At 43.2% G+C, this 23,134-nt stretch overlaps 1 protein-coding gene across 1 annotated transcript in view; it reads left to right on the top strand.

The window, feature by feature from the left end:
- mpp4b (MAGUK p55 scaffold protein 4b) overlaps positions 1-23,134 on the top strand; it is a 41,007-nt gene that overhangs the window by 3,061 nt on the left and 14,812 nt on the right. The window contains exons 3-13 of the mRNA XM_055638813.1: positions 2,951-3,031; positions 6,279-6,410; positions 7,634-7,715; positions 11,277-11,362; positions 13,848-13,922; positions 17,053-17,249; positions 17,784-17,848; positions 19,154-19,171; positions 19,269-19,307; positions 20,447-20,467; positions 22,160-22,174. Coding sequence (XP_055494788.1) covers positions 2,951-3,031; positions 6,279-6,410; positions 7,634-7,715; positions 11,277-11,362; positions 13,848-13,922; positions 17,053-17,249; positions 17,784-17,848; positions 19,154-19,171; positions 19,269-19,307; positions 20,447-20,467; positions 22,160-22,174 — 811 coding nt within the window. The remainder of the gene's footprint in view (positions 1-2,950; positions 3,032-6,278; positions 6,411-7,633; positions 7,716-11,276; positions 11,363-13,847; positions 13,923-17,052; positions 17,250-17,783; positions 17,849-19,153; positions 19,172-19,268; positions 19,308-20,446; positions 20,468-22,159; positions 22,175-23,134) is intronic.

Genomic DNA, 23,134 nt, shown 5'->3' with positions numbered 1-23,134 from the left:
AACCACTTCGATTCTCTCTACCCATCTCTGCCACAAATAGAACCCTTAAGACTGACCAGGCCACCCTCTCTTGACTGCAGTGTCTTCATTTCTGAAAGGACTTTCTCCTAAGTTAAAACGTCGCTGGCTTTTAACAATTGTAATTGCATCTCCCCCTTTAATCTCAGACCAAAGTTTTGACTTGCCCCTCCCCTCTTACCCAATATCCATGTCAGCTATTTGATAGAATTTCAATGTTTGAACATAATTTTAAAATTACATTCCAGGTGGGCAAACAATACTTGCTTTAGAGAAATAAAATCTAGATGGGGGAAAAAATATTTTAAAGTTCCCAACATCTGCTCTATCTTCATACACACACCTTCAATATAGCACATTCATTTCTTTGCACAAGTGAATTGGTCTTTCTGAAGGGTTTTCTTTCAACAGGTGCTAACAATACTTTTTGATCTCTTGGGCTGCTTTACTTCAACATTAAGGGTGTTCACAAGCATCATGCCTTTCCTTTACAGTCACTGGATCCACATCAAAACATTTTGTTGAGACTATCAACCATATGGACTGCTGAGGTTCAAAATAAATGGTTAACTACCTTTTTCTCAAAGGAGATTAGTGATGGGCTGTAAATGCTAGTTTTACCCATACATTCAAATGAGCAGTCATTCAGTACCATGCAATCTGTGCCCCAGTGGAACACTGCACTACCACAAACCAAAGGGTCAAGGATCATGCAATGGAATATCAATGTTGAGGTTATTGAAGCATCCTTTTGAGTCATTGAGTAATAAAGCCCAACTCATCCATGGCGACCAAACCCTACTCACCTGATCCTGACCCATTGCTCCCTAAATCTCTACCAGTTCCTCTGGCAGTTCCATATAAAGTATGCACCACCTTCTGTGAGAAAATGTTGCACCTCAGGTCTTTTTAAATATTTTCCTCTCATCTTAAACCTATGCCCTTTAGTTTCAAATTCATCTGAGGAAAAGACTGTTGCTATTCACCTTATCTGTGTTCCTCATGTTTATGTAACTCTCTATAAGGTTTCCACTCGGGCTCCTAAGCTCCAGGGGAAAATGTCCTAGCCTACCAGCCTCTTATAACTTCAGGCTCAGCAAAAAGCTCCTAAATCTTTTTTACACCCTTTCCAGTTCAATGAGATCCTTCTTAGAGTGGTGTGAACAGAACTGTACACAATACTCGAAACGTGGCTTTACCAATATCTTGTACGGCTTAACATGATGTCCCAACTTTTGTAACAATGCACTGACCGCAAAGGCATGCCAGACACTGCCTTCATCACTCTGGCAAAAGAAGAGTGCCGTCACTTTCATGGAACTATGTTCCTGCTTCCCGAGGACTCTGTCCTGCAACACTCCCCAGGACCACAGTGATTACTGCATATGTCCTGCCGTGGTTTGTACATTTATGCTTCGAGAGAGCATCAAAGCCAGGCCCAGTCACTCTCAATTAGTGTTGACCAACACATTATCCAGGAGGTTAACTGAATAGAAAGATTCCAATGTGTATAAGGTGCTCAGTTTTTGTGATGTTGTTGAATCAGGAACACACAACCAGCTGTAGGCTATTCAACCTTTCAGTCTTCTATCGTATAAGATCTATTTTCGATCAATTCAATTATAATCCAGTGTGGCTGAATTGAGTACAGAAATTGCCAATAGGAAATTAATGTTGAAAGTCTCAGAGGCTCCACAAAAATAACTCATTACGTGGTACCTCACAGGCAAAATGTTCCCCTCCAACCAATAGGAAGCACAGTGTCCACATCTCTGACCTGCCCTGAAGTCCATAGCATTGGCATAGAGACATATAGGCAGGGAAAAAGGCCCGTTCAGCACAACCTCTCCATGCTAACCCAGTCCCACCTGCTGGTGTTTGGCCCACACCCCTTTAAACCTTTCCTATCCATGTACCTATCCAAATGTCTTTTAAATGTTGTTATAGTACCTTCCTCAACTACCTCCTCTGTCAGCTCACTCAATATATCCACCACCCTTTGTTTGAAATGGTCGCCCCTGTTCCTATTAAATCTTTGACCTTGAACCCATGTCCTCTGGAATCTGTGAAGAGTCTCATGGCAACTCCAGAGAAGTGGGATAGTGGGCTGGGTGCTGGGAATATTTGATTGGGCTTGTAGAGGTAACTTTACTCTGTAGTTAGCTGTGCCATATTTGTCCTGGAGATGCATTATAACTCCTTCCAGATTCCGCCACTCACCTCTATACAAGGCGCATTTAACAGTGCCCAATTAACCTATCAACCGCACGTCTTTAGGATGTAAGAGAAAACCAGAGCACCCTGGGGAACCCACATAATCACAGGGAGAATATGTAAACTCCACCCAGATAGCAATGGTCAAAGTTAAATCTGGATTGTTCAAGCTGTGAGACAACAGATCATCTTACTGAGCCACCCCACCACTGATATGGATGTGTGTCTGCGGGTATGTTAGGATGTGATCACAATTGCATAGATATATATGTACAATTATGTACATTAACTATCAATGTGTTGTATTTGTTGGTCTGTATGTGTGTGAGTATGAACAGACTGGAATAACACTGTCATTGGGATCTTTGTATTTGGACCTTTCTGTATGTACGTCTATCTGTATGCAAGTCGAAATGTATGAGGCAATAAACAAACTGTTGGAGGAACTCAGCAGTTCAATGTTTTGGGTCAAGACCCTTCTTCTAGTCCTGACGCTCGTTCTTTAGCTGTTTGTTTTTTGCTCCAGATTCCAGCATCTCCAATCTCTTGTGTCCCTGAGTATGTGGCCTATGTATGAGTTTGCCTGTGTGCATGTGTGAGTGTGGTGAGTGGGATCTTTATGTTGAGTCTGTATATATACACATATATGTAGGGAAGATGGGTGGAATGTGGATCGCTTTGAGTTTCTGCTTGTCAGTGTGGGTCTGCTTCCTCACAGGTGACAGAGATACTTAAAGAAGCTTCTCGGTCCATTGACCTTAGAGAATTACATTGGCTCCTGAGAAAACCTGATTTCCAGGTAAGTATGGTCAGATCTGAGCAACAGTTGCAGAGTTATACAAAGCTCAAATCAATATTGATTAACAATAATGTTTACGGCTTCTTCTATCTCTGTGAGTGCTTTAATTTATTTACTATCTTCTCAAATACATGCTTGAAGATCAGTCTGAAGAAGGGTCTCGACCTAAAATGTCACCCATTCCTTCTCTCCACAGATGCTGCCTGCCCCATTGAGTTACACCAGCATTTTGTCTACCTTGAAAATACACTAATATTTACACATATCACAGAGACACAAGAGACTTTAGATGCTGAAATCGATCAAGAAACAAAATGCTGGAGAACTCAGTTGCTCAGGCAGCATGTGAGGAGGGAAATGGACAGGCGAGCCGAAACACTATCTGTCCGTTTCTCTCCACAGATGCTGGCTGGCATTCTAAGTTCCTCAAGCACTTTGTTTTTTACACATACCATGTTATTGCTGTGAACTCCTTCCCTCATTAAGCTCACATTCACAGGACACAGACTCGTCTGTTCACCGTGAAACAAATAGATGCAGATTTATAGAACTTGCTGAGTTGATACTGAAAAATGAAGGCCATCAAGTTTGCACCGGCTCTCTCCAACAGATGTCCAGCCAATCCATTCCTACACCCTTTCCCCGTGGTCCTGCAATGTTTTTGCAAGTATTTGTAAAATTCCCGTTTGAAAGTGAAAATTGAATCCATTTCTCTCACCCGTCTAAACCCATGGGTTCCAGATCATGCCAGTTTGCTGCATAAAAATCTTATTCATATCAGTCCTCGATCTTTTGCGAATTCATTGTAGATCTGTGTCCTCTGGTTCTTGATCTTTTTTGCCATCTCTCTTGGACTTTCACATCCCTCCAGTGAGCACTGGGCAATGAGCATGATGCAATTATCTAATCATGGCCAGTCAATACAACACAATGTTAGCAAATGGTTAAGCGACTGAGGTGGGGGGTCACAGTTTGGAAAAAAAGGACAGCACAGTCCTGCCCAACTGTGCCAGAGACCCGGGTTTGATCCTGATCTTGGGTGCTGTCTGTGTGGAATTCCCATGTTCTCCCTTTGACCAAAAAGGTTTCCTCCAGGTGCTCTGGTTTCCTCCCACAACCCAACGACATGCACGTTTGTTGTTAATTGGCCTTTGTAAATTGCCCCTACAAAGGTAGGATAACATAGAGTAACATTGTGTGAACAGGTGATCAATAGTCGTGGTGTGGATTCAGTGGCCCAAAAGACCTGCCTCCATGCGGTATCTTTCAATCAATTCAATCCTTTTTTAAATAAATGCGTCATAAGGAACTGCAGATGTTGGTTTCTACCGAAGAGTCTGAAGAAGGGTTCCAACCCAAAGCATCACCCATCTTTTTTTTCCGGAGATGCTACCTGAACCGCTGAGTTATTCCAGCACTCTGCGTCTATCTTCACAAAAAAAACAATGTTTCACCGAGGGGCAACAAAATCCCTTGCTTTTATACTTAAGGCTTCAATTCGTAAAAGGTTCCATATGTCTTTTAAATCTCTTTCTCAAACTCTCAAACATCTACAACGATTTGTTTATACATAGATTTAGGAATATCTGCGAAACGTTGCCTGTTTCCTTCGCTCCATAGATGCCTGCACCCGCTGAGTTTCTCCAGCTTTTTTGTGTTTCTTCGATTCTCCAGCATCTGCACTTAAACACCAATTATTTTCTTATTCTTCAAAGCAAAATGAGTCCTACTTCCCTGTGCTAAGTTTCAACCGTAATGTGTCCAGCCTATTTTTACATTCCTTTCAAGACACTGTTCAGTCCACCATTCTGCCTTAATATTGAGTATCCACGTGTCACACTATAGGTAAGTTGTAACTGCTAGAGAGAGTGCAGATGAGATTCACAAAATGTTGCTTGGATTAGATGACTTCAGTTATCGAAAGAGATTGGTTTGGCTGAACTTATTTTTCCTGGAGCGAAAGACTAATGGGTGACCTGGTAGAAGTATATAGAGATTAAGAGAGACACACATAGAAGATAGTCACAAGAAAGGTGCATATTGATATAGACATAGACATAGAAAATAGGTGCAGGAGTAGGCAATTCGGCCCTCCGAGCAGGTGTCGCCATTCAATATGATCATGGCTGATCGTTCAAAATCAGTACTCCGTTCTGGCTTTTTCTCCCCTATCCCTTGATTCCCTTAGCCCTCAGAGCTAAATCTAACTCTCACTTGAAAACATCCAGTGAATTGGCCTCCACTGCTTTCTGTGGCAGAGAATTCCACGGATTCACAACTCTCTGGGTGAAAAAGTTTTTCCTCATCTCAGTCCTAAATGACCTACCCCTTATTCTTAAACTGCGACCCTTGGTTCTCGACTCCCCCAACATTGGGAACATTATTCCTGCACCTACCCTGCCCAATCCTCTAAGAATTTTATATGATTCTATAAGTTACCCTCTCATCCCAAATTCCAGTGAATACAAGCCCAGTCGACCCATTCTTTCATCATCCGTCAGTCCCGCCATCCCGGGAATTAACCTGGTGAACCTATGCTGCACTCCCTCAATAGCAATAATGTCCTTCCTCAAATTAGGAGACCAAAATTACACACAATACTCCAGGTGCGATCTCACCAGGGCCCTGCAGTAGGACCTCCTTGCCCTAAACTCAAATCCTCTCGCAATGAAGGCCAACTGGCTTTCTTCACTGCTGTACCTTCAGGCTTACTTTCAGTGACTGATGTACATGCACACCCAGGTCTCGTTGCACCTTCCCTTCTCCCAATCTGACACAATCAGATAATAATCTGCCTTCCTGTTCTTGCCACCAATGTGGATAACCTCACATTTTTCCACATTATACTGCATCTGCCATGCTTCTGCCCACTCACCCAACCAATCCATCACCCTGCAGCCTCATAGCATTATCCTCGCAGCTCACAGTGCCACCCAACTTTGTATTATAGACATATAGACAAAGCCCGGATACCTGCACATGAAGCATTAGTACACATGAGGAATGTACAAGAATGATTTAATTACACAAGGATGTGTGATGATACATATCAAAATATATATGTATTGGGACCTTTATATTCGCAAAAGGTAGTGCAAGGAGACATTTTCCCACACACAAGCTGCTGTATGCAAATAGGCAGCTACCTTGCGGCAAAACTACTTTCTGAGGAACGTAAATAAACTCAGTACATTAACATTTGCTGCAGAGAATAACTATAACAACTTCAGATTTGATTTAATGCCAGGCGCTGCTCTCTGCTCATGATGCTGTGGCTCAGAAAGACTACGAACCTCTTCTTCCTCCGCTGCCAGATAACATTCCTGAAGATGAGGAAGCCTTGCGGATAGTGTGTCTGGTGAAAAACAACCACCCTTTGGTAAGGACAGGTGGAATCGTGTTGTTAGGCTGTCGTTCACTTTGTCCTTTATTTTAAAATATAATCAAATTGAAAACATCTATCAGCCTATTCTCTCCCTCTCTCATTCTTTCCCTTACTCCCAGCTTTCGTCCACCCTTTCTTCCCACTACTCAGCCTCTTTCTTTCCATCTCTCTCTCTCTCTCCCCTCTCTCCCCCCCCTCTCTCCCCCTCTCTCCCCCTCTCTCTCTCTCTCTCTCTCTCTCTCCCCCCCCCCCCCCCCCCCCCCCCCCCCCTCTCCCCCCCCCCTCTCTCTCTCTCTCTCTCTCTCCCTCTCCCTCTACCTTTCCATTTTAAGACCGCCAAGGTCTTCATAGAGTCATAATCAACAGCATAGATACAAGCTCTTTGGCCCAGCATGACCATGTTGACCATTATGTCTAATTCAACTTTGCGGCGTCTATAATGAGGCTGCGATTAGTTCCCAGAATGTGGGAACTGCTCATGACTATGAAGGCGACCCCCCGGCAACCACCCGCGAACATGTGGCGACCATGTGGCGACTGCATAGTCTCCTGCAGTTGCCTAAAAAGTCACCTAACTGGGACAGGCCCATCAGTGTCTTTTTTTGTAAATCATCATCTGCAGTTCCTTGTGGATACTTAAAAATCACCATGTCTGGGTTTCTTCACTTTACATACATTGATTAATTCACCCTTGACCCCCTCTGCTCTTAAAACAACAACCTAAGCCTAATCATTCTCTCCTCAGATCTAATAACATCCATCTAAATCTGTTTGTGCCGTTACTGTCACTTTCCTATCCCTTTGGTTAATAGAGCTGAATGTGGTACGCTTCTACAGAATATATACCGAGAGAGAGTGTAGCTGTGACTGTGAGAGAGATTAGATTAAGAGTGTGAAAGATAGGAATTAAGTTGTGTTCTAAATATGATTTGATTACTGAGTGGGTTAGTTACCTGTACATACATTAGTTACATACATGACCCCATCACAGGCCTGTACCTGTTAATTCCCTGTTATTTCTGAGAATTGGACAGCGGGTGAAGACCAACTGATAGGAAAAATGACATAGACATTCTCAATAACTCTGCTTTCAGTCTGTATTTGGTGGAGCTGCCTTCCCATACTGTATGTGTAAATGAGGACAATTCAGCTGTCATAAATTGGAAAGGATCTCCAAATATTAGTCTCATTCATTTCCCTTATATTTCTGTGCGCAGGGTGCTACAATCAAACGTCAAGAGGGGACTGGCTCCATTGTGATAGCTCGAGTGATCCATGGTGGTCTTGCTGACCGCAGTGGTGAGTATGGCCCAAGACAAAATAAGCACAAATTTCAACCCTGCCCAGTTCACATTTATATTCCTCCAAAGATCCACAAGCAGGAATATCTTTCTGACCTAAAATAGACACTAGGTGTTGGAGTAACTCAGCGGATCAAGCAGCATCTCTGGAGAAAAAGGATGGGTGATGTTTCGGGTCGGGACCCTTATTTATTTCTACCTATTCATGCCCCAACAAACCAGTTCCTTCTTATATTGACTTAATCCTTTCTCCTTTTGTCCAATTCTTTCCCACTTTCATCCATGATATTTCTGTTACTCCCTGCCACTTTCTTTGTCCCTACCGGCCAGTCTTCATTAAGGGTGTACAATCCGTCTACATTCCCATGCCACATTAGCATGGCCTGAAGGTTTCTTTCTTGAACAGAGGTTCAAAGATTATCTTGCACCTCCACTATTCTTCACCTTCTTGATACCCACACTGAACAGCTTCTTCAACTCCACTCACTTTCTCCAGATCAAAAATATAGCTCTGAGCACTCACTTAAGGTCATAAGCCCTGACACCCGTACTAATCAAGAAGCTGTCTATCTCTGCCTTAAAAATATCCATTGACTTGGCCTCCCAACCTTCTGTGGCAAAGAATTCCACAGATTCGCCACCCTCTGACTAAAGAAATTCCTCCTCATCTCCTTCCTAAAGGAACATCCTTTAATTCTGAGGCTATGAGCTCTAGTCCTAGACTCACTAGTGAAAACATCCTCTCCACATCCACTCTATCCAATCCTTTCACTATTCTGTACGTTTCAATGAGGTCACCCATTCTTCTAAACTCCAGCGAGTACAGGCGTAGTGCCGTAAAACGCTCATCATATTTTAACCATTCCTGGGATAATTCTAGTAAACCTCCTCTGGACCTTCTCCAGAACCAGCACACCCTTCTTCAGATATGTTGCCCACAATTCAAGAGTTCAATAGTTCAAGAGAGTTTATTGTCATGTGTCTTTGATAGGACAATGAAATTCTTGCTTTGCTTTAGCACACCAGAACATAGTAGGCACAAATACAGAACAGATCGGTGTGTCCATATACCATTGTATAAATATATACACACATGAATAAATAAACTGATAAAGTGCAAATAAACGGATTATGGGCTATTAATGTTCAGAGTTTTGGCCGAGCCGAGTTTAATAACCTGATGGCTGTGGGAAGCAGCTATTCCTGAACCTGGTCGTTGCAGTCTTCAGGCTCCTGTACCTTCTACCTGAAGGTAATGGGGAGATGAGTGTATGGCCCGGATGGTGTGGGTCCTTGATGATGCTGCCAGCCTTTTTGAGGCAGCGACTGTGATAGATCCTCTCGATGGACGGGAGGTCAGAGCCAATGATGGACTGGGCAGTGTTTACTAATTTTTGGAGTCTTTTCCGCTCCAGGGCGCTCAAGTTTCCGAACCAAGCCACGATGCAACTGGTCAGCATGCTCTCTACTGTGCACCTGTAGAAATTAGAGAGAGTCCTCCTTGACATGCCAACTCTCCGTAATCTTCTCAGGAAGTAGAGGCGCTGATGTGCTTTCTTTATAATTGCATCAGTGTTCTCGGACCAGGAAAGATCTTCAGAGATGTGCACGCCCAGGAATTTGAAGCTCTTGATCCTTTCCACCATTGACCCGTTGATATAAACGGGACTGTGGGTCCCTATCTTCCCCCTTCCAAAGTCCACAATCAGTTCCTTGGTTTTGCTGGCGTTGAGGGCCAGGTTATTCTGCTGGCACTATTTGGTCAGTCGGTCGATCTCACTTCTGTACTCTGACTCGTCCCCATCAGTTGTACGTCCCACAACAGTGGTATCGTCAGCGAACTTGATGATGGAGTTCGCACTATGACCGGCTACGCAGTCATGAGTATAGAGTGAGTACAGCAGGGGGCTAAGCACACAGCCTTGAAGTGCTCCCATGCTGATTGTTATCGAGGCTGACACATTTCCACCAATACGAACTGACTGTGGTCTGTGAATGAGGAAGTCGAGGATCCAATTGCAGAGAGGTGCGCAGAGACCCAGTTCTGCGAGTTTGGTAACCAGCTTGGAGGGGATGATTGTATTAAATGCCGAACTGTAATCAATGAATAACAGCCAGACATATGAGTTTTTGTTGTCCAAGTTTTGTTTGTCCAATTGCTCACAATACTCCAAATGCAGCCTGGCCAGTGCCTTATAGAGTCTCAGCATTACATATCTGTTTTTGTATTCTAGCCCTCTTGAAATTTATTTATTTATTTATCTCATTGCATTTGCTTTCTTTACTACCTATTTGACTTGCAGATTAACTTTTTGGGCCCAAGTTACGCCTGCCTCTTTGTGAGATTATACAAAAAGTGCAGATGCTCAAAATCTGAAATAAAAACAGCAAATGCTGGATATGCTGCAATCATCAGATCAGACAACAACGTGGAAGGAGAAAGGTTTCAGTTTTAAAGCAGAACTAGATTGGGGTGAAGGAAATGTACCAGCAAGGAATATAGCTGACGTTACTAATGTCCTCTGACAATTGCCTGGGAGAAGTAGGAAGCAAATTATAAATGAGATGAGGCGTAATGTTTCCATCGAGTCATGTAACATGGACACAGGCACGACTGCCTAACTTGCCCATGCTGACCAAGATGCCACATCTACAGTAGTCCCAATCTCCCGCGTTTGGACCATAAACCACTAAACCTGTCCTATCCATCCATGTACCTGTCCAAATGCCTTTTAGATGTTGTTATAGTACCTGCCTCAACTATCTCCTATGGAAGTTTATGTCATATGTGAAAAAGTTGTCCCTCAGGTTCCATTAAATCTTTCTCCTCTCAACTTAAACCCATGTCCTCTGGTTCTTGATTCCCCTACTCTGGGTAAAAGACTCTATCTATTCCTCTCATGATCTTATACACCTCTGTGAGTTCATCCCTCATCCTCCTGTGCTCCAAGGATTAAAGTCCTTGCCTGTCCAAACTCTCCCAATAGTTTAAGCCTTCAGGTCCTGGCAACATCCTCATAAATCTTCTCTGAATTCTTTCCAAATTAACAACATGCTTCCTATAGCAGGATGACCAAAACTGAACACAACACTCCAAATGTGCCTCACCAATGTCTTGTACAATTGTGACATAACATCCCAACCTATACTCAATACTCTGACTGATGAAGGCCAATATCTACCAGTGGTACCACTTTCGAGGAACTATGTACCTGCACTCCTAGATTGCTCTGCTCTACAGGATACCCAGAGCCATGAAGGTTCTGCCCTGCTATGACTTCCCAAAATGTAACATCTCACAATTTTCTGCATTAAACTCAATTGCATTAACCGTAACTCAGCCCACTTGCCTAACCGATCAAGATCCTGCTGTAAGCTTTGATAACCATCTTCACTATCTACGATACCACCCACTGCAAACTTAAGACTTTCCTTAGACTCTTGTACAATCAAGAGTCAAGAGTGTTTTATTGTCACATGTCCCAGATAGAACAATGAAATTATTTGAACAATATGAGTAAGCTCAATGACTAATGGACACCACCTCTTTGTATTTCAGGCTTGCTGTATGCTGGGGATAAACTGGTCGAGGTTAACGGAATACCAGTGGCAGGGCTTGATCCAGAACACATCATCAAGCTCCTGGTAATAGTTTCTTGCAATGTAGCCGTAGCTCCTCTCAACTTTTTTTCACCTTATTCTAACTGACTGCAGGTTAAATTGCACATATCGAATATATCAATTCCAAGTCAATGGAATCTGCTTTAAATACCACAACAGGGTCCCACAACATAGGGTCAGGGTCCAATTGTACATTTGAATTGAAGCAATGAGTGGGAGAATGCAAATGATGCCCCCAGCCTATTTTAGGAACACATCCTCCCCACCACCGAAGGGATCTATAGCAGTTGCTGCCCAAAAAGTCAGTTAACATCATCAGAGACCCACACTACCCAGGCTACACTCTTACTTCACTCCTGCTATCGTGAAGAAGGTATAGGAGCCAAAAACTGTAACGTCCAGGTTCAGGGTCAGCTTCTTCCTTACAATCATCAGGTTATTAAACATTACAACCTCCAAACTACATAGACTTGGGAGCATTGTTTTTTGTCTTTTATATATATATATATATATTGAACTTTTGTCGGATTTATTATGGTGTTTACAGAGTACTACATTTACATATCTATTGTGCTGCTGCAAGTAAGAATTTAATTGCTCCGTTTAGCGATATATGACAATAAAACGCTCTTAACTTGATCATCCAGAGCCAACAGAAATCTGACTTTGGGAGTCTTCCAATGGGACAGGGGAACCGATGTGGGTTAATCAGTGATTATCGGCTTCAGAAATAACTCTATTACAAGAAGAGTCTGTACCTCTGGGATAGGAAGGAACCAGTATCCAGTGGGGTTCAGTCTTCAGGAATGAAATAAGTATTTTCCCCAGGAACTGTTTCCTAGCAAATGTCAGTACCTTAATGGGAGAAGGACCTATTTCTCAAAGTCAGCATTTCCAGTAATTGTGTCTCCATGGGAGTTGGAAACTGCAGTGGGTATGGAGTCATAGAGTTCCAGGAAACAGAATCCTGCACCAATTCCTTTTATGCTCCCCTCATTTACATCAACTATATTCTAACGGTACCCGGATGTGGCACCGACAGACGAGAAGCCGAAGCAAAGAAGTGGAAGCCAAATAACCGAATGGAAACAAAGCCGAATCGCCAACTAACTGAATGGAAACTAAGCCAAAACGTCAACTAACCGAAAGGGCGGGACGCCTAAAAGCCAACTAACCGAAAGGTTGCGTCGCCTAAAAGCAAACTCATCAAATGGCCGCTCTGCCAAGAAGCCACCTACCCAAAAGGCAACGTCGCCTACAAGCCAACGAACCGAATGCCGCTCAACAGAAAAGTCATATAACGGACATGACGTTGCCGGGGGGCGGGACTTGTCAGCGATTGGTCCAGACCCCCATGTCCATCACATCACTGTGGAGGGATGAACATTGTCCCACATCTCCGCTCCACTCGACCCACAGCCCGCGGAGGGTGGCCGTGGGAGAGTGGGGGCTGTACCGAGGGATGCGCACCTTCGGCCGCCTACAACTTGGTGCTTGGGTTCAGATTGCCCAGTCATCTATGGCTTGTGTGGAAAATTGACCCCCACCTTCCCGTCTCCATCGGCGCCACGTCCACACATGATTCTAACACTGCACACTCAGACAGTGAACAATTAACCTATCAACTCACACGTCTGTAGGATGGGGGAGGAAACCAGAGCAACCAGAGGAAACCCCTGAGGTCACAGGGAGAACATGCTAACTCCACGTGAACAGCACAGAAGGTCAGGATTAAACCAAGGTCACTGGAATTATGTTGTAGGAAGGAACTGCAGATGCTGGTTTAAACTGAAGATAGACACAAAATGCTGGAGTAATTCAACGGGACAGGCAGCATCTCTGGATAGAAAGAATGGGTGACTTTTCAGGTCGAGACCCTTCTTCAGACAGAAGAAGGCTGTCTGTCCTGCTGTTATTCCAGCATTTTGTGTCTATCTCTGGAATTATGAGTCTTTATGAGTGAAGGAGGATCCTAGCTGATCCTAGTTCCTCTAGAAAATCTACCCCTGTGAGAGGTAGCATTCTCAGAAACAAAACTAAGAGTCAATATTTCCAGGAATGAAAATGTAATTGATTTTCAGAAGAGTAGGGGATCGGTTTCTCCAGTATCGTCAGGACAGGAAGAAACTTTATCAAAGGGAGATTCAAAATCCAAGTTGCACAGGATCCAGGGAAGAAACAGGGCCATAATTTTATGTTAAATGCAATCTGCTATGAATTTACACTCCTTATCTCCAGGAAGTTCAGATGTATTGACCTCCCCATCTGCTCACTTCTCAAGTGGAGTCTCTGGAAGCCATTCCTGGCATACACTCTTTGTTGGGAGAGCGATTCACCAAGATATGTGTGTAATCTCAACGAAATAGGATAAATGGATAGATGAGTGGAGAGAGTACTAAACAAAGTGAATGCACTAAATTAACTGAAAACTCTTTTTGAGACTGTTTATTAGATTATTAGTGAACATGCATTTGAGAAAAGTGACTCAATCTGTGATTTGTTTAAACAGAGCAAATCTGAAGGCAGCATTCTGTTCAAACTTATTCCAGCATTCCATAGACCAGCAAACTCGTCACAAAATGGGGTAAGGCTCATATTGTATTCATTATCCCAGAGGGATACACTGATTTTGTGCAGAGCCTTTCCTGGTGTTGAAATGGAGATATTGTGTAACCTTTGAGCTAAGCTATAGCTCTGCTTTCAATCAGCCTCTCCCCATTTACCCTCCCAGTCACCCACCACCACATGGAAACCATTCTCAGTCTTTCAATTTTTTCTCCATCACTCATAGCACTCCAGTTTGAGGTTTCTTTAACTATCACAACTCTTTGAAATGTCTTTTGCCCACATAGAAAACATAGAAACATATTCTTTCTAGGTGCAGGAGTAGGCCATTCGGCCCTTCGAGCCTGCACCCGCCATTCAATATGATCATGGCTGATCATCCAACTCAGTACCCCGTACCTGCCTTCTCTCCATACCCTCTGATCCCCTTGGCCACAAGGGCCACATCTAACTCCCTTTTAAATATAGCCAATGCTTTGGCCTCAACTACCCTCTGTGGCAGAGAGTTTCAGAGATTCACCACTCTCTGCGTGAAAAAAGTTCTTCTCATCTCGGTTTTAAAGGATTTCCCCTTTATCCTTAAGCTGTGACCCCTTGGTCCTGGACTTCCCTAACATCGGGAACAATCTTCCTGCATCTAGCCTGTTCAACCCCTTAAGAATTTTGTAAGTTTCTATAAGATCCCCTCTCAATCTCCTAAATTCTAGAGAGTATAAACCAAGTCTATCCAGTCTTTCTTCATGAGACAGTCCTGACATCCCAGGAATCAGTTCTGGTGAACCGTCTCTGCACTCCCTCTATGGCAATAATGTCCTTTCTCAGATCACATCATTCCACATCATTCTTGCTCTCTCGATATCATATTCTTTCTTAATTTCACACTTCTGATCATCTTCTCATTTTCACTCCACCACCTTGTCCCATCATGAGCGCACTTTCATCTTTAGTCACATCACTTTCTGTATTTATTCCCACTGTATTGTATTCTAGTTCCTTCTGAATTTGTACCAATACTGCGCACTCTCTAACAGTGAAACTTTCAAATCTTATTCGTGTTTCATTGCTTTGGGTAAGTTACTGTCTGCCCTGTACAGATGATAAGTGTCGGGCATTGTATAAGCAGCAGTGTTTGCATAAATTGGTGTTTACAAAAGATGGAGGGTGAGAGACTGACCAAGAGAGATTTGGAATTGTTGAGACGAGAGATGAGAGAAGCATGGTTTCTTCAGCAGGGGGGTTTAAGTAGGGGTGAAGGCCGATCTTCTTTTAGATGGAAGTGGATAGTTTTAATGACTGAGATAAAAGATTAGAAGCAAGGCCCAAAAATAAACTGAAAACTGAGCAGCATCTATCAGTTAATGGGTTATCTTATTGTCTGCATAATAATGCAATTGCTTATGGCACTATCCATGGTGCTGTCCCTCTCATTGCAAAGACATTAATTCAGTAATTCACAACCAAAACCTCTCCACTCCTCCAGCTATTTCCCCTCCTTTAATAGGCTCCTTAAATCATACTTCTGACCAAGAGTTTGTTCATTTGACCCAAAATGTTCTCACTGAATTTTACTGAAATGATTGTCCTCAATATTGTGTAACGATCACATTCTTGGACCTAAGACATTGCAACACAAGTTGATTTAATTATTCTAAGCCCTAATTATTGACCCATCTTAAATTTTCAATGCCCTACCAGAGGTGATGATGACATGATTAACCGCTGCTTTGTAATAATCCAACATTACAAACTGGAGATTATTTGGCTGATTTACAGAACTTGTTCTTGTCTGTGAGTCGATAACAAAATCAATAGCAAGAAGCAGATGGAGAGAACCTTATTCAGAAGAAGCAAGTGGGAGTGGAAAGAATGGTTATCCCAGAAACTATGATAGGTATCAGAGATGGAATCCTGAGAGCATGAACAGCAGATGGTAACTTGAGATGGTCATTATATCACATTCAATACTTTTCTCTCTATATCTTCTTAGAATCTCACAAATGCTATTGGACACCCTTGCTGTTTCCATTCTTACCCTTCTGGCATTTATTTTGATTAAACTTCAAAGGATGGCCAACTATCATATAATCTTGCCTTGTTGAAAAGATGAAACAAATATGAACAGACCTTTTTTTCTCTCTCAGTTGCTGATTGACTTTACACTTTAGCGTTTAGAGATACAGCGTTAAAACAGCCCTTCGGTCCACTGAGTCAGCGCAGACCAACGATCACCCCGTACGCTAACACTATCCTATGCACTAAGGACAATGTACAATTTTACCAAAGCCAATTAACCATCAAAACCTGTGCTTCTTTGGAGTATGAGAGGAAATTGGAGCACTTGGAGAAAATCCACATGATCACAGGGAGAACATACAAACTCCGTACAGGTAACACCCGTAATCGGAATCGTACCCAGGCCTCTTGTGCTGTAAGGCAGCAACTCCACCAATGTGCCACTGTGCCGCCCGACTTGCTCTGTTTTTAGTTTAGAGATACAGTGTGGAAACAGGCTCTTTGCCCCACACACTAACACTATCCTATACACACTAGGGACAACTTTTTTTTAACATTTACCAAGCTAATTAACGTATTTGGAGTGTGGGAGGAAACCGAAGATCTCAGCGAAAACCCACGCAGGTCACGGGGAGAACATACAAACTCAGTACAGACAGCACCCGTAGTGGGGATCGAACCCAGGTCTCCCACGCTGCATACGCTGTAAGGCAGCAACTCTACTGCTGAGCAACCGTGCTGCCCTCAGTATAGAAACATAGAAACATAGAAAATAGGTTTAGGAGTAGGCCATTCGGCCCTTCGAGCCTGCACCGCCATTCGATATGATCATGGCTGATCATCCAACTCAGTATCCCATCCCAGCCTTCTGTCCATAACCCCTGATCCCTTTAGCTGCAAGGGCCACATCTAACTCCCTCTTAAATATAGCCAATGAATTGGCCTCAACTACCTTCTGTGGCAGAGAATTCCACAGATTCACAACTCTCTGTGTAAAAAATGATTTTCTCATCTCGGTCCTAAAAGACTTCCCTCTTATCCTTAAACTGTGACCCCTAGTTCTAGACTTCCCCAACATCGGGAATAATAATTGTATATTTGTGGTATCTTTGTTTAAAGCTCCTCTCTCTCTGCAGATTTATGTCAGAGCGATGGTGGACTACAGCCCAAGGCACGATCCGGCCATCCCGTGTCCCGAAGCTGGCTTGACCTTCAAGAGAAGAGACATCCTGCAGATTGTGGATCGGAATGATGTACTCTGGTGGCAGGCCCAGAACATCACGACTGTTTCGAGATGTGCAGGTCTAATTCCTTCAAGCAACTTACTCAAGAGGTAAAGCAACTGGTTCACAAGATGTAAGAGCAGGGCTAATATGTGTAGGAAGGAGCTGCAGATGCTGGTTTACACCAACGATAGACACAAAATGAAGGAGTAACACAGCGGATCAGGCAGCTTCTCTGCGAAAAAGGAATAGGTGATGTTTCTGGTCGAGACCCTCTTCAGTCTGAAGAAAAGTCTTGACCTGAAACGTCATCTATTCCTTTTCTCCAGAGATGCTGCCTGACCCGCTGAGTTACTCCAGCATTTTGCACCTATCAGCAGGGCTAGTATGATGGTAGAGTCATGTGGTTAATCCTCTCACTAAAGTATTTATGGTGATAGCAAGACCTAGTGGTTTACATGGCAGGAGTGAATGATTCAAGGTTGTTGGTGTGTCCAATTTGTAAATCTGATACAATCTCACCCTCTATTGCTGACACCAAAATATGTTAGTTGTCTGCCCAGGCCTGCTGAAGATGTTTCTTTCCCCAACCTCCACTGTGTCACCATGCATGTATATTACTTTATCCTCTTTTATTTCCTCAGGAAGCAGAGGGAGTTTTGGTGGTCCCACACCTTTCAATTGCATACCTGCACCAAATCGGCAGCCTGTAAGTAGAAACAAGAAACTGCAGATGCTAGTTTACCAAGGAAAGACACAAAATGCTGGAGTAACACAGCTGGTCAGGCAGCATCCCTGGAGAACATGGAGAGGTGACATTTTGGGTCAAGACCCTTCTTCAGACTGATTGAGGGGTGGGGGGAAGAAGGCTAGAAGAGTGGAGGGGCAGGACAAAGCATGGCAGGTCATAGGTGAACACAAGCAAGGGGGGGGGGGTGTAGTCAGATGTTGCACAACGGCCAGAGATAAGCACAAAATGATTAGATAGTTGCAAACTGTGCAGCTTGAGGATTGACATAGTGCGAATTGTTGCACCAGCTGCCCCATCAACCTGACAATTTGCAACACTTTTTGATCTAAAAGAAAAGGGCTTCAGACCTCTGTAGACAATGGGTTATAGCTGGGGGAAGAGATATCTCAACAGCCTATATTTATTTAGTGTGTTTCATGTGGAATAAGAGGCATTTCATTTAGGCAGAGAGAAAATTGGCACAATGCCAAAGGAGAAATAATATCAAGTGAACAGTAGTTTGGTTGAAGGAGCAGTAAAGGAATGTGGAGTTATTGAATTTTGGGAGCGGGGCCAAAGTGTGAGATGAAACCATCTTTAGTTTAGTTTAAGGTGAAGAAAAATGCTGGAGGAACTCAGTGGGTGAGGCAGCATCTATGGACAGAAGGAATAGTTGACGTTTCGGGTCGAGACCCTTCTTCAGGCTTATTTAGTTTAGTTTAGTTTAGTTTGCAGCATGGAAACAGGCCCTATGCCGCACCAATTCCACCCCAACCAACAATTATCCGTACACCCATTCTATCCTGCACACTAGGGACAATTTACAGAAGCCAATTAACCTACAAACCTGCAAGTCGTTGGCATGTTGGAGGAAACTGGAGGACCCAGAGTAAACCCATGAAGTCACAGGGAGAATGTACAAACTCCGTTTTGGACAGCACCCATAGTCTGGATCAAACCCGGATCTCTGGCACTGTAAAGCAACAACTCTACTCCTACCCCAATGTATCACACATGTCTCCAATTGAGAGATGGTGAGAGTTTTGGCACAAATTCCTCTACACACTTGCTGATGAAGTGTCTGGAGATTTTCATTCCTATCGAGACCTAAGGCTAGCTGTAAATATTTTCCTTCAGGAGTATATCATGACTGTAGTAACTTCTTCTTAAAGAAGCCCAGCATAGCTGTTGGCTCTGTGTCTCTTATTGTCTCTTATTGTCAGCAAAAACGGCAACACTGAACTTGACCTGATTATCTTTCCTTTGCTGACGGGGATCACACAGTGAGTACAGTGGAAGAGGGTGAGTATATCCATCAGCATACCGAGAGCTTCAATTCTGCTTTCAAGGTTTGGCTTGAAATCCCAACTCATTAGTGTGTCATTCTTGTATTTTCTAGAAGAGGACATAGAGATCGATGAGAAGTTTGTTGAAACAGGTAATAAAGATTTACAGTGCTTCTTTAGAAAGACAATGATCCTTCAGTTTAAACTTTTCATCATCCATGCAAGGTTCCTGGGGTCTGAACATTCCCAAAAGACGATTGAGCAGGAGTAAATGAGGGCCATGTTGCAATATTGTACTTGAAGGACAGGGTTCAAACTTAACAGGCATGAATTGTTTTGAGGGTTTCTTTAATATAATGTATATCGGTGCAACACAAAACTGGATGAATCAAGCTGAGAAGATGCAGAGATGATGTTAAAAGAAATAGTGATAGGTGGGACGAGGGTGCTGTGAGCAAGTGTTGGGATATATTCACACGCGAAGAGGAAAACACACAATTTCTCAGATTAATTTGAACGCATTCTACCAGATCTAAATTTGAACTCTTGACGAAAACCATTCAACTTTACCTGGAATGAACATTTAATTTATTCAACTTCAGGTAATGTCCCACTTCCCACTACCATGCTGATATCTTTTTCTCATCCCTTTTCATTCAAGTGTCTTACTAATTGTCAGTACTCTTGTCGTTTATCATCTGATCTGTCACCAATCTCTACATAGTCTTTTGTCAGACATCTCATTCCTTCTTTCTGCTTTGTAGACTGTGAATCCTCCACTCTGGGGGTTAGGGTGGGGCTCCACCCAGCGGCTGAGGAAGGGTCATTGACCTGAAACAATAACTGTTTGACTGTCTGAGTTCTTCCAATCTTTACTGATCTTTCAAATTCTGACAGAGAGAACAAACTTGTGGTCAGCCTAGTTGATGAGGGATCCTCAACTCGTTGATATATTTGAGAGTGTGAGATAATGGCTGACATTTGACAAAGAATGACTCAAAAATCGTACATCACACAACTAATACATAATGAAAATTCCAACTCTAAGTATCTTGAAAAGGCAGAGCACAAGTGGAGGACATATTGTGTACCCACTTTTAATGGAGAATCAATAAGGGCTGACAATCTGATGTCATTTTTATGGGTGATATTTATGCTTTCAGATAAGAGCCATTTGTATTGACGCAGGTTTTCAATCTGCCAGTGTCAAATTTTCTGCCCCAGACTGTAGTTTGTCGTCTGTAATATCTGTACTTCAAAAAAGTGTGCTTTCTCTTCCTTACCTCCACAGATGAAGAAACCTTTGAATCAGGTAGGCAAGTCCAATGTGTTTAATCTGCAGTCCTAATAAAATGTCTGTAGACTGCAAGTGCCTAATTGGCTAAAATCCTTTGGTGACCCATATTCCCCTGCCTATTTCCTTCGCTCCATAGAAATCTGAAGAAGGGTCTCGACCCGAAACGTTGCCTATTTCCTTCGCTCCATAGATGCTGCCTCGCCCGCTGAGTTTCTCCAGCATCTACCTTCGATTTTCCAGCATCTGCAGTTCCTTCTTAAACAAGAACAATATCCAGTTCTGTTCTTCCTCCCACACTCACCCCCAGTACATTGCATCCTCTCTCCCCAGTCCTATTGGCTGAGATTCTCATCCAGGATGGGGAGGAATCTGCCTACAGACAGGAAGTGACCCAGCTCGTGTCCTGGTGCCATCGCAACAATCTAGAGCTCAATGCTGTTAAGACAGTGGGATTGATTGTGGACTTTAGGATGGCTCCCCCTCCCCTTGCCCCACTCACCATCAACAACACCACAGTCACATATGTGGAGTCTTTGGGAACCACCATCTCCAAGGACCTTAAATAGGGGCCCACCATCGACTCCACTGTCAAAAAGGCACAACAGAGGATGTACTTCCTGTGGCAGCTGAGGAAACACAATCGGCCACAGGCAATGATGGTCCAATTCTATACGGCCATCGTAGAGTCTGTCCTCACCTTCTCCATCATGGTCTGGTTTGGCTCAGCCACCAAGCACGACACCCGGAGGCTGCAGCGAATTGTCCGATCAGCTGAGAAGGTTGTTGGCTGCAACCTTCCCTCCATTGATGAACTGTACACTGCAAGGGCCAGGAAGCGAGCGGGTAAGATCATCTCTGACCCCTCTCACCCTGGCCACAAACTCTTTGAATCACTTCCCTCTGGAAGGTGACTGTCAAAACTGCCACAGCCAGACATAAAAACAGCTTTTTTCCACGAGTAGTAGCTTTACTCAATAACCAAAAATCTGTAGCCTCCTTTTCCTCTGGTATTTTATTTAATTCACATGTTTAATCGATAATGTTTTGTTATTAATGTTTAATATTTTATTTGTCATTCTTAATTGTCACTGTATATCATGTTGTCACTTGTGAGCAGAGCACCAAGGCAAATTCTTTGTATGCGAACATACTTGGCCAATAAACTTATTCATTCATTCTGCATGAGGAGGTATAGGAATTAAAACCTTTTCTTAAATAAGAACCCGTTATCCTTCCTCAAAATATGAAAAGCCCTCCCCTGCTCCCTCTCCACACTCTTAAAATATCCCAAGGATCTCCTGAATGTGCCCTGACAGGATAAGAAGTGATAATGTTGCCAAGCATTGGTGAAGGGGAAATGTTTTGTTGAGAAGTAAGATGGAAAGAAAAGTTTTATTGAAATAAAACCATTAATTAATCTCATGAACGTCTAGAGCACTATATAGCCAATTACGGTAGGTACTTTTGAAGAGTAGTCAGAAAGTATTCCAAGGGAAAGAAACGCAATATAGTCTAACGCAGTCTAGTCTTGTTACATTTGAACCTTTTGTTATTATGCAATATTTGACATGCATTTTTTAAATCATGAAGCCATTATTAATGCTGCAAACTTTCCAAAAAATTATGTGAATGGGAAAATGATAAAATATATACATTTAAGAAGTTAATTATTTTATCTAATTCCTACCTCTTGTTTGCTTTCTGAAGAGGAACTAAGAGAAGGTACATTTTCAAAATACTGTGGCTTTTATCCCACCTGCCCATCTTTCCATCCTGTTTCAGTAGACCATTCCCAAGTTAGACATAAAAAGCTGGAATAAGTCAGCGGCACAGGCAGCATCTCTGGAGAGAAGGAATGGGTGACGTTTCGGGTCGAGACCCTTCTTCAGACTGGTTAGGGATAAGGGAAAAGAGAGATATAGACGGTGATGTGGAGACATCAAGGACAAAGAATGAAAGATATGCAAAAAAGTAACGATGATAAAGGAAAGCTGTTTGTAAGGTGAAAATAAGAAGCTACTGCAACTTGGGTGAGGGAGGGATAGAGAGAGAGGGAATGCCGGGGCCACCTGAAGTGGAGAAATCAATATTAATACAGTACCACTGGGCAGTAAGCTGCCCGTGAAATATGAGATGCTGTTCCTCCAATTTGCGTTTAGCCTCACTCTTACAACGGAGGAGACCGAGGACAGAAAGGTCTGTGTAGGAATGGGAAGGAGAATGAAAGTGTCCAGCAACTGGGAGATCAGGTTGGTTCACGTGGGCTGAGCAAAGGTGTTCCACGAAATGATCGCCCAGTCTGCGTTTGGTCTCGCCGATGTATAAGAGTTCACATCTTGATCAATGGATACAGTAGATGAGGTTGGAGGAGGTGCAAGTGAACTGCCTAACTTGAAAGGACTGTCGGGGTCCCTGGACAGTCGAGGGAGGAGGCAACACTTTTTATTTAAAGACTTTGTTCATATTTTCCAATTGGCCCATGGCCACACCACCCAACTCTTCTATTCTCCAATTATGTTTAAATTTGCCTTCATCTCACCACTGTGCCTGGAACTGACAACCCCCCCCCCCCCCCCACCCCAAGCTCTGACAATTCCACTCTACACTTCTCTCTCTCAACTTTAAGATGCTTAAAATCTCCCCTCGTGACCAAGCTTTTAGTTACCTCTGCCAAGAGCTGTA

The sequence above is a fragment of the Leucoraja erinacea genome, chromosome 7 (genome assembly GCF_028641065.1).
Source record: "Leucoraja erinacea ecotype New England chromosome 7, Leri_hhj_1, whole genome shotgun sequence".
Lineage (NCBI taxonomy): Eukaryota > Metazoa > Chordata > Chondrichthyes > Rajiformes > Rajidae > Leucoraja > Leucoraja erinaceus.
The sequence above is the reverse complement of the archived record's forward strand: the minus strand, read 5'-3'. Positions and strand labels throughout refer to the sequence as shown.